Source organism: Stegodyphus dumicola, chromosome 4 (genome assembly GCF_044657685.1).
Source record: "Stegodyphus dumicola isolate Sdum_Otavi_A_Nest chromosome 4, ASM4465768v1".
Lineage (NCBI taxonomy): Eukaryota > Metazoa > Arthropoda > Arachnida > Araneae > Eresidae > Stegodyphus > Stegodyphus dumicola.
In genome coordinates this window covers 139,282,606-139,297,517 of record NC_140771.1, presented here as the reverse complement: position 1 = coordinate 139,297,517, position 14,912 = coordinate 139,282,606, and the positions used below count along the sequence as shown (strand labels likewise).

The 14,912-nt window shown below is 33.0% G+C and overlaps 1 protein-coding gene across 3 annotated transcripts in view; it reads right to left on the bottom strand.

The window, feature by feature from the left end:
* The window catches only part of LOC118190875 (voltage-dependent T-type calcium channel subunit alpha-1H-like), a 401,335-nt gene that overhangs the window by 71,050 nt on the left and 315,373 nt on the right, over positions 1–14,912 (bottom strand). For 2 of the 3 annotated variants that reach the window (XM_085815548.1, XM_085815545.1), the window contains exons 25-26: positions 11,913–12,105; positions 8,262–8,413 (exon numbers count right to left, since the gene is read on the bottom strand). In XM_085815548.1, the coding sequence (XP_085671674.1) occupies positions 8,262–8,413; positions 11,913–12,105 (345 nt within the window). Of the gene's footprint in view, positions 1–8,261; positions 8,414–11,897; positions 12,106–14,912 lie in introns of all 3 variants that reach the window. The other variant, XM_085815546.1, reaches the window with a different exon arrangement.

Sequence of the window (14,912 nt, the reverse complement as noted above, 5' to 3'; positions counted from 1 at the left end):
TATCCTACAGTTTTACTTAAGAATGTGCCAAACAGCATTAGTAATGATGAACTGTTAAAAATTATTGAAGAACAAAATCCTGAAATTGAGTGAAGAGATTTGGAAAGACGTTAAAGTTCGCTTTTCTTTAAAAAAGTTTCAACGTGAGAGAAGCGTGGTTATTGAGGTGCATCCTTCTGTGCGCAAGCGTATTTTAAATTTTGGGCGTATTAAAGTGATGTGGAATATGTGTAAAGCTGAAGATTTTGTTGTTTTAAATAGATGTTTTAAATGTTTAGGCTACCACAGAAGTCTTGATTGCAGAAATTCCTTGGCTTGTTATTGCTGCTCTGGTGAGAATAGGAGTTCAGAATGTGATAAAAAAGAAGTGCAAGTGTGTATTAATTGCATAAGATTTAATAAAAAGACGAAAAATGCAACTATGAAAGTTGATGTAAATCATAAGCCGTTTTCTGGAACTTGCCCCAGCCATACATTTATGATGAATCTTGCAGCTTCAAAAATTTATTATGGGTAAGTCCGACAATTTGTCTGTTTCTTTTGTACAAATAAATTTGCACAAATCAAAACTTGCTACTCAGCAACTTATTTTATATATGGGGGCAAATGACACTGATGTCGCACTGATTCAGGAGCCGCACTTTTATGAAGGTGTTCTTCCTGGCTTTCCAATAAAATATAAAGTTTACTATGATTCCGAAGCAGAAGTTGTCAAGTCTGCTGTTATTGTTTGCAACCAGAATCTTTCTCCTTTTTTGGACTTAAATCATACAGTTTTTAATACTGTTGTTTTAGATATAAAAATCAATGGATCTGACTTGACTATTTGTTCCGCTTATTTCGAGCCCCAAACTAATATTGACATAGAACTATTAAAAATTTCACAAATTTTAACGATGAAGAAACCATGCAATTTTTTATGTGGTATAGATTCGAATAGCAAATCAGCGATTTGGCATAGTCCTATTACTGATGCTAGAGGAACGAAACTTAGTGATTTTATTAGTGCGAATCATTTGTTTCTACTTAATGAAAATCGCGGACCTACTTTCTGTTCCACGCAAGGCTCGAGTTATATTGACCTTACGCTTTGTAGCTTAGGACTGCTGCCATACGTTCAAGGTTGGGATATCTCTGAGGAAGATTCTCTTTCTGACCATAAAATGATTATCTTTGAACTTTTTTTATGCCGTCCGATTATATCTTCTAATTTGTGTACTTTTAATTTAAAAAGAGCGAACTGGTTTTTATTTACTGAACTTTGCAAGAGAGAATTGTGTAACTTGAATATCCTTCTTAACAGTTGCTCTGATTGTATTGCATTAGAAAATGTTGTAAAGAGACTTTCTACCGTTGTTTTTAATTGTGCTTTACTTTCAATTCCGATGAAGAAAAGTAAGAAGAATGGGGTCCCTTGGTGGTCTAAGGAAATTAATTGTTATAGAAAGCATGTAAATGCTGCTAGGCGTAGATTCCAGAGAGAAAGAAACTGTCTTCTTAAAAATATTTATAAAATTAAATATTTCGAATTGCGGCATAAGTACAAGGCTAAATTGGCTAATGCTAAGCTTGAGTCGTGGAGAAATTTTCTCTCAACTATTACTGTTCACAATGTCTGGAAATCTATATATAAGTATGGGGTTAAGACCAATTTTGCGAAAAGGATTGAGATTTCGGGAATCAAACTCCCGGATGGCAGTGTTACTTCGAGTTTGAGTGATACAATTGTTGCTATAATGACAAAGAATTTCCCAGGAGATAATGCGCGTGATGATAGAAATTCTCATAGAACTATGCGCACTGAGTCTGATGGACCTTATATTTCTTTTATGGACTGTCCGTTCTCTACTTCAGAAGTTAACAGTGTTATTAAAAATCTCAAGAAGACAAATCACCTGGGCTTGACTCTCTTTCTAATGAAATGGTACAGCACTTTCATGCGGTGGATAGCACATTTCTACACAGACTTTTCAACCTTTGTTTACAATTAGCAGTTTTTCCAGCACAATGGAAGAGAGCTCGGGTTGTTTTGATTCCTAAAACGTTAGATACAAGAAACCTTTATCTTGATAATATTAGATGCATTAGTTTTTTGCCTACTTTGGGAAAATGTCTTGAAACTCTCTTCATTAACAGAATAAATTGGTATTTGAGACAAAAATGCTTTTATAATGATTCTCAGTTCGGATTTACTCCTCGGAAGTCCGCTGAAAACGCCATTATTCTCCTTTGTAATATCTTGCAGTGTGCAAAGAAAATGAAGTACACTACACTTCTTATTTTCCTGGATTTCAAAGGAGCTTTTGATAATGCTTGGTGGCCATCTATCTTAAAAATTTTAAAAGATGCTGGTATACCACATAATATCTATAACCTTCTTAAACGCTTCTTGAACGAGAGGACTGCTGAGCTTCAGCTTGAGAACGAAGATAAGGTTTATTCTCTAGAAAAAGGCTGTTCTCAAGGCTCTGTATCCGGACCTACTCTTTGGAACATAATCATAAATGATCTTTTAAGTCATCTCGACGGTTGTTTAAAAATTGCGTTTGCAGACGACTTACTATTAATTTTCCAAGGAAGGATTTTGAATAACATTCTTTTGAGAGCACAAGAAGTTCTAGATTTTGTCTCCAGTTGGGCGATTTCTCATAAACTCACTTTCAATCCTTCAAAAAGTAAAGCTATGCTTGTTCCCAGTACGTTTGATGAACAAAATATTGCTTCTTTGATGCTCGATAATTCTCCGTTGGAATTTGTAGAAAATTTTAAATATCTTGGTCTCATTCTTGACCAAAAATTAACATGGAAAAAGCACATTGAATTCCTTTCTGCTAAATGTGAAAAAATTATTAATGGCTTTCACCGAATTGCCAAAAATACTTTTGGAGTAAGCTACGATGTTAAGAAACTCATGTATAAGCAGTGTATTGTACCTTTCATTTAATACGGCTGTCGTGCTTGGGGACATGTTCTTGCCAAGGAGGTTAACAAAAGAAATTTAAGAAAGATTCGACGGAGAATTCTTCTTCGTATTATTAGTGGTTATAGAACCTTAAGCTATGAGGCTACTTTTGTTGATACTTGCAGGAGTTCCGCCTATTGATTTTGAAATTGCATATAAGAATAATATTTTTGAGTCATTGGCAACTCATGCTTCGGAAGACTGTATTAAAGGAATTGTCCTCTTCACTGATCTTCCTCATCCCGCTTCTTTAGAACCCATAAATTTCTGCGATTATAAAGAGAGGGCTAAAATAAGTTTTCATATGGTTTTCTTTACAGATGGCAGCAAGATGAACAACAAGGTTGGCTTTGCATTTCTTCTTTTTGAAGGCCATTCCGAAGTTTGTTTTCTTAGACACCGTATACGGAATGAATGTACAGTTTTTCAAGCAGAACTTTTGTGCATTTATCTTGCCGTCAAATGGATCCTGGATCATGGGACAACATCCTCAAAGTACCTTATTTGTTCCGATTCTCTTTCTTCTCTTCAACTTTTGAACAGTATTACCAGCTGCGATAAATTAGTTATCGAGACCCTAGTAAGTTCCCTAGTAAGCTGCGATAAATTAGTTAATAATAATAAGACCCTAGTAAGCTGCGATAAATTAGTTATCGAGACCCTGTTAGTTCACTTAGAATTAGAGGTATTGATATCTGCTTTGCTTATGTGCGTGCTCATCATGGTTTCTACGGAAATGAAAGAGCTGATTTCTTAGCTAAAGATGCCTTAAATTTACCTATTGATATCAACATTAGCATTCCAAAGAGTTATTGGAAGTCCTTTCATTATAAAAAGCTTTTAGCTATGTGGAATGAGGAATACATTTCCTCTTGTAATGCTGAAGTCACCAAAAAGTTCCTTCCTTCTATTTACCATAGACTGAATTCCGAGTATTTCCTCTCGTTAAATTTTAAAGTGTCTCAGTTTTTATCTGGTCACGGTAAATTTGAAAGTTATCTGTTTCGTTTTAATCTACGATCAAACAATTTATGTGAATGTTCAAAAAGAGTTCCTCAGGATGTGGAACATTTGATTTTCTCGTGCCCTACATTTGATGGCCCTAGATTATGCTTACAGAACGATTTGAAAATGTTCGGAGTGACTTCGCTAGTGAACTTATCTGTTTTCGTGAAGTCCAGACTGCTGTTCTCTGCTTTTGTTCGCTTTATTTATGCATGTAATTTTTAATGTTTATTTATACATGTAACCTTTAATGTTCTAGTTAACTTACTTCTGTAAGCCCCGTGTTGTACATATGTGGTGCACGGGGAATCTGTATGTTCTCAAAGGGAAAAAAAAAACTATGAGGGAAAAAAATGGGAGAAGATAACATCGTAGAGGCAGTCATCAGAAGTTGGTTTTTTTGACAACGATGAGGATTGCGACCGTTTATAGTATTCGACATATGTAAAGAAATTGTCAGGCAGCTCTCCGGAGCCCCTCAGATTGATGAGCATTCGTCAACCGTGAATGTATTTTTCCGTTTTTGTTACTTAATTAATAACTCAGAAAGTGAATTTTAAAAATGTTTAATTAGTAGGAGTTTGGAAGGTTAATTTCTAAGTCATGAGCGGTTGATTTAATGGTAGATAAAATTTGAAATGTTAATGGTTTTCTTATTAATTAAATTCAGCTGTACTCAAAACGTATTCATATAAAAGCATACACAAAATAGAAATTAAGTGCGTAATACAAACTACACATTTTATTTATAGTGGTCTACCAGTCGCGAGGTCACGGCACCAGTTGTTACGTTAAAATAATTGTTTAGTATAAACTATTTGAAACTCTCTGACTGATTTATTTTCCTTATCTCTCCTCTATCCCGTGGCGGGGAAAAAAAAATAGATTTTAAATTACGTCCAAAGGGGCGATTTTTAACATTTCGTCTGTTACCTTTATTTATTAAATATCACGTTCTTCGCACTTAAACCATAAAATTCAGTTCAAGAGCAATATCGCAAAATAGTTTTAAATTGAACATATCTTTAGAATTTCCGATTCGCAGTCTCACGCGCTGGAGATAAAAATGTTTTTTCTGTACAACGTTGCCATGGCTCGCTTTGAAATCCTTGAGTTTGTTAATCAAAAATTTGCTAAAAATTTATAAAATATAAAATCGATAATAAAAACAAATTCCAAATTTCAAATTTGGCTTCCAGATGCCCATATTCGTAGAAGGATTACGTCATTCTAAATTCGATGGCTCTACGTACCGCTGTTTTATCACAATGCGAGAAATAGACATACATATATGCAGATTTTTCATTATTTAATTTTTTCAAATATAATGCAGGACTCTAGCATTTGGTGGGAACAGTTTGAAAAGTAAAACGGACATTTATAGTGAACCAACGCAAAATCGCAAAAAGAAAACAATAGTTTTTCAAGGACAAAACCCTTTTGGACTAAAAAAAAAAAAAAAAAAAAAAAAAAAAAAAACCCTCTCAAAATATATCTAAATTTCTAGAGACTGATGATTGTAAAACTAAGACTTACATAATAATCAACATAATTACATAAATTATCAACTTTAGTGAAATAAATGATATCATTTCAAATCTCAACCTCTTTAGTTAGTAATGAAAAGAAGTATCCTCCCTGTTGTTTTGGTGTAACAAAAATCAAAATGATTATTTATCCAACACAAATGCAAAATGTCAAAATGCATTTCAGTATCACTTCATCGAAAATGCTATCTCTCACTAAACTAAAGCTAATTCCACTGACTTTCCTGAAAACACATATTAGTACCACAACTATTAAGCACTTCAAACAGCCACTAACGTCTTTTCATTTAAATATAAACGCAGAAAACCCCGAAACACCAGGGAAAGATACATCCCCACAACTAAGAATCAAAGCACTGGTTCAATTAAAATAATAATCCGATCGTTTAAAAAAAATAATAATCCGATCGTTTAAAAAAGTTTAAAAAAAATTAAATTTAGTTTCCAACTATTGCTACACAGGTTCGAATTGAAATAAATAAGCATGTTTTCCGTAAGGATCACATGGATGACTGCATAGACCACCATATAAAACTCATAAAACATATAATATTAAATCATTAAAATATTTATTAAATTTTCTAGAATATTATAATTTTAGACAGTTGGCCAGATTACCTCTACAAAAAACATTATCTAAAAATTACTCATAATTTTACATTTGACATTCTTAACAACGATCAGTATTGTACCCAAATTATTCGTAATGAACTTTACCGTAATTGTATAATTATCACTGAACAAAACTCAATTTGGTTTCAGCAATTTCTCATATTTTAATACTTTTCAAATCCAACCAAAATCACAATGAAACCACCTTACAATTACTACATTCTTTAAAATAGTTACTCATGAATTTAAACTCACATTTAAAGCTAATTTTGAAGAACATACAAATATCCTTCACCAATAAACCAGCAATAATTTCATCTTCTGACACTGACTAATTAATTAAATTTCTTGATATAATATTCTATAGACATTAAATCAGTGACAATTCCTTTTAAGAAACATTAAGATTTTTTATTAAATTAATTTAACTCATCTCAATTAAACATTTAAAAAGAATCACTGTCTCAATTATTAATTAAGTAGCCAGAAACATTTTAAATTTTTAGCTATCATTAAATCGACTGCTCATGACATGGAAATTAACCTTTCAAACTCCTACTAATTAAACACTAAAAATTCACTTTTTCAATTATTAATTAATTAACGAGTAACAGGCAAAAACGGAAAAATACACTCACGGTTGGAGAATGTTCTTCAGTTTGGAGCTCGGGGGAGATGCCTGATAATTTGTTTATATACGTCGAATATTTATAAAGGGCCGAAGTCTTCATCGTTATCAACAACCCAAAGTCTGATGACTACCTCCACCATGTTAGCTTCTCCCTTGTTTTTGTCCTCATAGTTTGCGCACAGTACTCTGTCTAAGAAAAAATCAGCCTTGCCCGATGATGGCACATTAGGAAGTCCAGTTTAGACGAATGTCCGCAAACTTCAACCACTACACCAACGATCTTTTATTCCCAATGAGGATAACAGCAGGCAATAGACAACTGGAGATGACAACCCACCCGTTTATAAAGTTTTCTCTGAAATCTGGAGACGCAGCAGGAACACCCTGAATTATTTTCCAACAACAACAACAAAACAAAACAAAACAAAAAAAAAAAAAAAAAAAAAAACAGCGAAGGAATTAAAAGAAACAAAAATCTCCGAGAAGCTTGTCAGGAAAACTCAAGATCTAGTTCAGGTCTTCCATCACAATCTCCGATAAATGTCACAATGAGAGTCCCCAGCACACTCGGTCCGGTCCCCGCAACTCGCAAACCACGGGGAGGCGGTAAATTACATCCGCTTTGTTCATTTTACATTTCTTTGGTAAAATCAGCTAAGAATTCCTAAAAATCCGGAAAAATCTTCTCCTGCTTCTTGTGCAACAACTTTGAAACTCAGCAACGTTAAAACGCGGACGCTTTTAAAAATCACTATTGGCTCAAAATAGTTAGAAAATTATATGTACTCAATCCAACCCAAAACTTGAACTCTCTCTAACTAACTGGAATAAGGGCTATAATTAACCTCCAAATTTCCAGAAAACCTAACCTCCCCTTTTAAAGTTGCCGCGGAAACATCAAGAAAGTTTTCAGCCGTAATTCTATAAGGTATTTCTCCTGTCTTCTTAGCATGCCTTCGCAGTGTAGTGGTCAGCACACTCGGCGCGTATTTGAGAGGCTCGTGGTTCGAGTACCGGGAAAGACGTTGCTCGTTTTTCATCTTTCCGGCTAAAAATACCTTATGTCTCTACAGTGGCGCCCGAACAAAAAGTATGGTGGATGATGATTATCCCCACCAGGATTTGGCGAGTGGTCCTTCTAATCCCCAGTCGCCCTTTGGAAGGGGGGTATATAAGGTATTTCTTCCGCCTTCGTAGTGTAGTAGTCAGCCCTCTCGGCGCGTATTCGAGAGGCCCATGGTTCGAGTCTCAACGAAAGCGTTGCTCATTTTTCATCTTTCCAGCTTCCAAAAGAATTAATGTCTCTACAATTCAATGAAAGTTGCGATGGTCGTAAGTAATAAACCTATTACAAAATTCTCTTCAGAAAAGCCGACGCATTTTTTTTTGCTTCGAATTAAATAATAGAGCACAATGAATAGAATTACGTAGAAGAATGGAAAAAAGCACAATAATAACAACAACAACAACAACAACAAAAAGTGTTTTAGTAGATCTCCATTACCATTGGCATCATGTAGAATTCCGTCGCCATGGTAACAACGTTGAGTCCAATAACAGCAGCAATTGCCAGATCAAAATATTTACTAGTGATGATGTTATGAGTGAGAAGACGTGGTTTCGAATAATTAATGTAGTATGGAGGTTCTCTCATTTCTGAAGAAAAGAAAATGAAGTCATATTAGCCTTCTACAATGAGGAGTAAAGAAGAAAAGGGAAAACGAAATGATATTAACCGGCTACAATTAAACGCAAACAGAAAAGAATACAGCAAGACAAATATAAATAAAACTATACTACATGTAAGTATACAGAAATTTATGTAACATATCAGTACAGAATTAAAATAGTATTTTCTATGTGAAACTTGCTCTCCGTGCATTATCTACTTATTTAACACGTATTTTATCCTCCCACAATTTTTCTCATCATTGCTAAGATGCAGACTAAGATAGATCTTTTAAAATCATTCATACGATTTCTCTTTTAGGAATCTACTTGTATATAATTAAACGACTTCATTTCTACTAAATTTATGTTGCACTTTTGAAGATTATTTTTTCTTTATATTAATGGAAAGTAAGAATTTTTTTGAGAAAAAACAGGTAACGTGGACCGCATTTTGTTTAAATAATTGGCGAAACATTAATTATTTTTTAGAAATTTAAGAATATGAATTTTTTAAAATTCAGTAGTAATATTTCATAATTAGGAAAAATAGATGCTATTTTTTGAGAGTTGAACTTTGAAATTTCAGCATTATTAACTTTAATGTCTAGTGGTAAACGAAAAACAACATACTATTACAAAAATGAACTTTGAAAATTAGGAAAAAATAGACTTTAAATTAATGGTAATAATATTTTATGCAGTAATCATTTTTAATTACTGAGTAGAAATAATTTTTTGATTCAAAACTGTACAAATGTGTGTAATATTAAATATATCACAAAACTTATTTTTAGCTAAGAATACATAAAGAAATATATCAAAAATGCAATTTGGACCTGAGTAGATTTAAATACTATATGATTTTTAATTGTATATACATAACATATATATCGATTAACATTCACTTAAACATTCACTTTAACCGCATGCTAAATATCTGCAAAATACAAGACAAAATAAGCAAGCATCTTTTATTTATGCTATCATGCTAACTATCACTGTACACAGTAACACAACAAGTCACATGACAGCACATCACTCACTGCTTGACACACACACATACTGAGACTGGCTTTTTACTTAACTGAAAATATCTCTGAAAGAGGGCTAAAGCCTTCCACTCCTAAAGGATGTGAAGACTCTACAGAAGGGTAATTAAATAAAAGAATAAATGGACTACTGACAAGGCTGAAATAGAGAATATGATTATAGTTCATGAAGTACAAAAATGGTTCAAGAGTTAAACAACAGAGGTGTAACATTGTACTAGAAATGCTACAGTTTAAATTTCCCTTCCCAGAAAAGAAAAAGAAATACTTTTTTAAAAAACTCGCACAATTTGTTAAATCTTAATTAATGTCCTCAGACACAATTAATGAAAGACATAAGGAAATCTATTTTCGAAGGTATCGTTCTTTAAATCATAAATGTTTGTGTAATTGTATAAATAACTATTTTAACACTAGGCTTCAAACTGTAATCTGATTTTATGCATAAAAGATCCAAATTTGACCAAAAAAATTCTCTATTTCTTACTATCGCGAACGTTCTCCTACCTCTGTGATTGTCTGTAACTTTAACGGGCTCTTAAGTTTGGGTTTCGAATTGTAGAACTTTTGAATGCGTAGTATATTTTGTGAAACACTATAAAATGAGCTTATAACTTAAATGCTTTATTACATGTTTTCAAAATATTAGATTACTGTTATGAATTCTGATGAATTTTAGGTTTAAGCAAAGAAGATATTCGTCGTTTGCGGACTCATTTATAGAAATGGTAGAAGAAGTTTGTTTTCAATAATAATATAAATAATACAAAATCGGATTTCAAATGACTGAAATCTGGAAATTTTTGCAACACTACATTTGAAACAAATACATAATTAAAATGCATTCTTGGGCCTCATATGTATGCTTTATGGGCTATCATAAAGCATTAGAAAAGTTTCAAATATTAATGTTCACTTCCTCTTAAACGTTAAGTACTTTAATACTTTTATTTAAAGTTTTATAAATATTGCATAACAGTAGTTTGGCAAAGCAGAATTTAATCTGTCACATATCAGATCACATAATTTTCCAGTATTCGGCAAAAACTATCCTATCAACATTTTATACCACATCTTAAGATTGTTACATATTATTACTTTTACTAAGATTAGTTTTACTAAGAGTTCTGCAATAATTATTTACAGACCGTGACAAATAACTAAATTCAACTAAATTCAGTTAAGAAAGTCTTAAACTCGTTTTAATGAACTTAAACATTCTGTTACTTGAATTACTGTAGTATAGCTTTAAGAGAATAATCTAACCTCATTCCTCTTAAAGCCAGTATTGAGTTGACGATTTCGCAGATTTCCGAAGTTGGATTATTTAAAATAATTTTATTGCTTATATTTGTAAAATATTTCTTCCAGAGCTATTACCATAGCTAAGAATAATGACCGTTTATTTTTTTCACGAAATGTGAGTGACATTTCAATTGGAAAAACTTAAAACAATGGATTTTACGAGTTATAAATATTTTAAGCTGGTGTGGTTGCATCTGTTAAAATGAACTGTGTCGAGTTTAGACATGTAGATGATATTTATGATTCGCATTCTTGAAACAGTTCATTAATACAATATTCAAATTAATAATATATACGTCATTATAATATTATGCAGATAAAACAAAAGAAAAGAAAATTTTTATGAGTTTGAAGTATTCTTAAATAATAAAGAAAATGAAGATCTCTCTAACAACTGCCAGTGACTCTAAGAATTGCGTTTGGTATCTAAAATAACGACAATTATAAGACCATTCAAAATCGTTAGTTTAGCATTTTCTCTTGCAGATGCTACCTTTGTAGTAAAATGAGTGCAATATAGGAATCGTGGACTAAGTGCAGTTCTTGCAACATGCATATCCGCCACCACCATATTCGAAACTAATATTATAATCTTTCGTGTGCATAGAAACAGGATTTCAGAAGATTCAGTGCTAAAACAATTGGCAAAGGTATTTGATATTTAACGAAAACATGCTATTTTATGTGTTATTTCAACATTGTTAAACATTTAATTATCTGGTTACACTCCACAGTAATTCGACTAATTAAAAAAGTTTCTGATTTTTTAAAAGCTTGTTAATAAATATATGACACAGGTAATAATCTATTTTGCAAATGGTTGCATTTGATAGCAAACTTATAAATTAGGACTTTTATGGCTTACCTTATAGTCTGTGAAACATACTTTCAGCTCTGGATGAAGCTGGTGCTCAAATACACAGATAAATGTTTTTAATTATTTTTTAAATGATTTTTACATCTAATCTAAGGCTTTTGTAAAACTTAAATAAGCGAATAACCAATTATTTTAATTAGATGTCAAAAGCCTGTTTGGCTCCTTCCATTGTGGAAAAAAACGTACGAATTCATCAGCCTTGCCAAAAGAAAGCCAGACTCAGAAACAAATTACGAACCCGCTTCCTTCATACTTCGTCTTTTCCTTTCCAGTTTCTTGGCTCGTTTGGCCGCGCGGAGAGCTTTTTCCTCTTTTTCCTGCTCTTCGCGACATCGGTGGAAGTTCTCCACCACCACCCCAACGAACATGTTAAGCACGAAAAATGCCACCAGCAAAAGGAAAGAAATGAAGTACAGAAGGCGCCATTCGTTGTAGTTCTCAATTGGCTGCAAGCAAGTTAGAGAAAGGGAAGTAAATTAGTCAGAATTACAATGATAAAATATTACTGGACTAATGAGTTAAAGAACAAGATCGAGAAAAAAGTATGGTAATGTTCAAAAGTTAAGAAATAAAAGCACTCCTGAAAAATAAACTCCTGACGATGAAAATTTAAAAAAAAAAGTACTGAGTTTTTTTAATAACAAATAGAAATAACAAATTTATAAGATATTCATAAAAACATTTATTGTTTTTATGAATATCTTAGAAATGTTAAAATTCATTAGACTTTACATAATAAACCTTACCAACTTATGTTATTGAATTTTGTAAAAAATATAAGGGCAGCGCAAAAATTAAGAGTACTCACGGGTCAATGAGAGCTCTCATGGGTATAATAATCGTCCTGTTTTTCAAATTTCTTATCTTTGTTGGAGGGAAAGACTTCAACATTTGAACACTGCATTGGTGGTAGATAGCAAAAGTGTTAATATCAGTATAAGATGATTGCGCTAACGGCAACGTTGAAACACGAAGTGTGATAACGTTTCTGCATCTAAAGCGAACTTCATCAGCAGAAATGTTTTGTTAACTTGTTGAAATGTATGCTGTTAATATTATACAACAAATTTAGTTTTGCTGCGCTGATTTCGAAAAAGGAGAATATATGTCATAGATGACATGATTTGGTCGGCCGAGCTTGCTCACCTGAAATGACGATGTTTCTTTTTTAGAAAATGATTCAAGAAGATCATTGTATTTGTCTCAGTAATATTGCTAAGGAACTGAACACCTCAAAGGGACATTCAGGATATAATGGATTACCGGAAGACGTGTTCATACTGCGGGTCTAAACAGTTGAAAGAAGATTATAAAGCCGGGAGGATGGGATTTTTCTTAAGTCTTTATATAGTAGTTCAATGAAAATTGCAACGAAATAAGTATTGTCGCCTCCTTCTAAGAAATTTCAAACATTTCCATCCACAAAGAAAGTTTACGCAACGGTCTTTTGAGATCACCATTGCCTACTGCTGGTTCGTTTTCTCATTAGCGAATAGACAGTGAACACTGTCAGGGGTTGTACCACACAAGAGCGGATGCGAGTATAAATTTGCAGAAAACGATAAGCACTTCATTCCAAAGGCGTTTTGTTGCTGCTTGAGAAAGTTTTATGGATGATTAATTTCAGAGCTTCATCTGCGAGGTACTAGATCATACTCTCTGCAGTCCGAATTTCTCACCCAGTCATCTCTTCGAACATTTAACAAAGCACTTGTTTGGTAAGCGATTGAAAATCATTTCGTAAGTTCAGCAAGCTGTTATAACAGGGTTTTAGGCGCTATACAGACAGTTTATCAACTTTACAGGCACTCTTGTGCCCGGACCAAACAAATGAATAGATATATAAGACTTTATTTTGAACTCCTGGCGAGGCATGTGATTAATCTGAATTACATAAAGGCACATGCGAGTTTTAGTGGAAATGAGAGGGCGGGCGCATTGGCCAAAGAGGCTATTATACAAAATGACAGTGAAATCTTTGAGCTGCAGGGTCGATGAGGAGGCCGTGAACCTTATTAAGAGTTATACCTATAAATTAGGATAGAAAATGGGAAATGTCTGACAAAAATCAAAACTATATGAGACTGGTGACAATAAAAAAGAGCAAACATATAGTGAAATAGATTTAAATAAAATTTAAAAAGATAATGGGCATTTTCTTATATACTTTAAAAGATTTAACCTTCAACACTCCGACTTCTGCTGCAGCTTCAATAAATGTAAAGCTTGTCCATTTCAATGAATGCAATAGAGGTGCTTAATACTTCGTGGAGACCTCTCCACTTTTAAAAGCTATTAGGAAAGATTTTATCATCAATGAAACTTTCAACGTGAAATGTAATTTGAATTCTACTTTAGTGTGTGTGTTACGTTTGTACCTATAACTGGGACAGCCTAAATAAGCCATAGGGCCACCTTGTAGTCAGGTGGGCGGATTGCTCTTCCCAATAGGAGTTATATTATTTTTTAAATTTTCGTAGCATATAAAGAAAGAGGAACCCTTATAGCATTACTTGAACACAGCATTTATGAAAAGAAAGTTTGAAAACGTGTCATGGTAAGGAAGAAAATTTGGAAATCCTAAAGTAATACGTTATTTCCAAAATTAATTTTCAGAAAATGTCATATGGAAGTAGGTAGCAAATAGTATAAGGCTGTGATAAAATTAAACAAGAAATAATTGTAAATTGGGTAACCCTGTAATCTGCAATCTACCGCTTATAGATAGTTACTTATATTTTAGATGGTGGCAATAAACTTGGTTGTATTTTAATAATTCAATTTTCCTACCATTTTATTACACTTTCGAATTTCAAGATATCGTTTTAGTGGCGATATCTAAGAAATAAATAACTAACTATAAGTGGTAGATCGCATACAATGTGATTACCATAAATTAGTTTTTCAAGAGATTCCCAAAGGAATGACCAGTAATAATAAAATTTGCCTTGAATAACAAATATTTTCTAAACTTCCATTGCTTGAATGAGGAATTAGTGTTTTTCGGAAGCAGGAAACTTGAAAAATCAATTATGTCCTGGCTGAGATTCGAACTACAGTCTTCTAATTGCAAGTGGATGTGCTAACCACATACCACACGAACACACATAGGCAGGTAATGTGACTAGAGAGAAGCACAAAAGCCAGCCAACAAAATCCAGCTTGTGATGAGTCATCGGTTACCATATTTTTCGTTTGGATCATACCGGTAGAGACTGTTAGGTTTTTTTGGATGCAGAAAATGTTAAAAAAT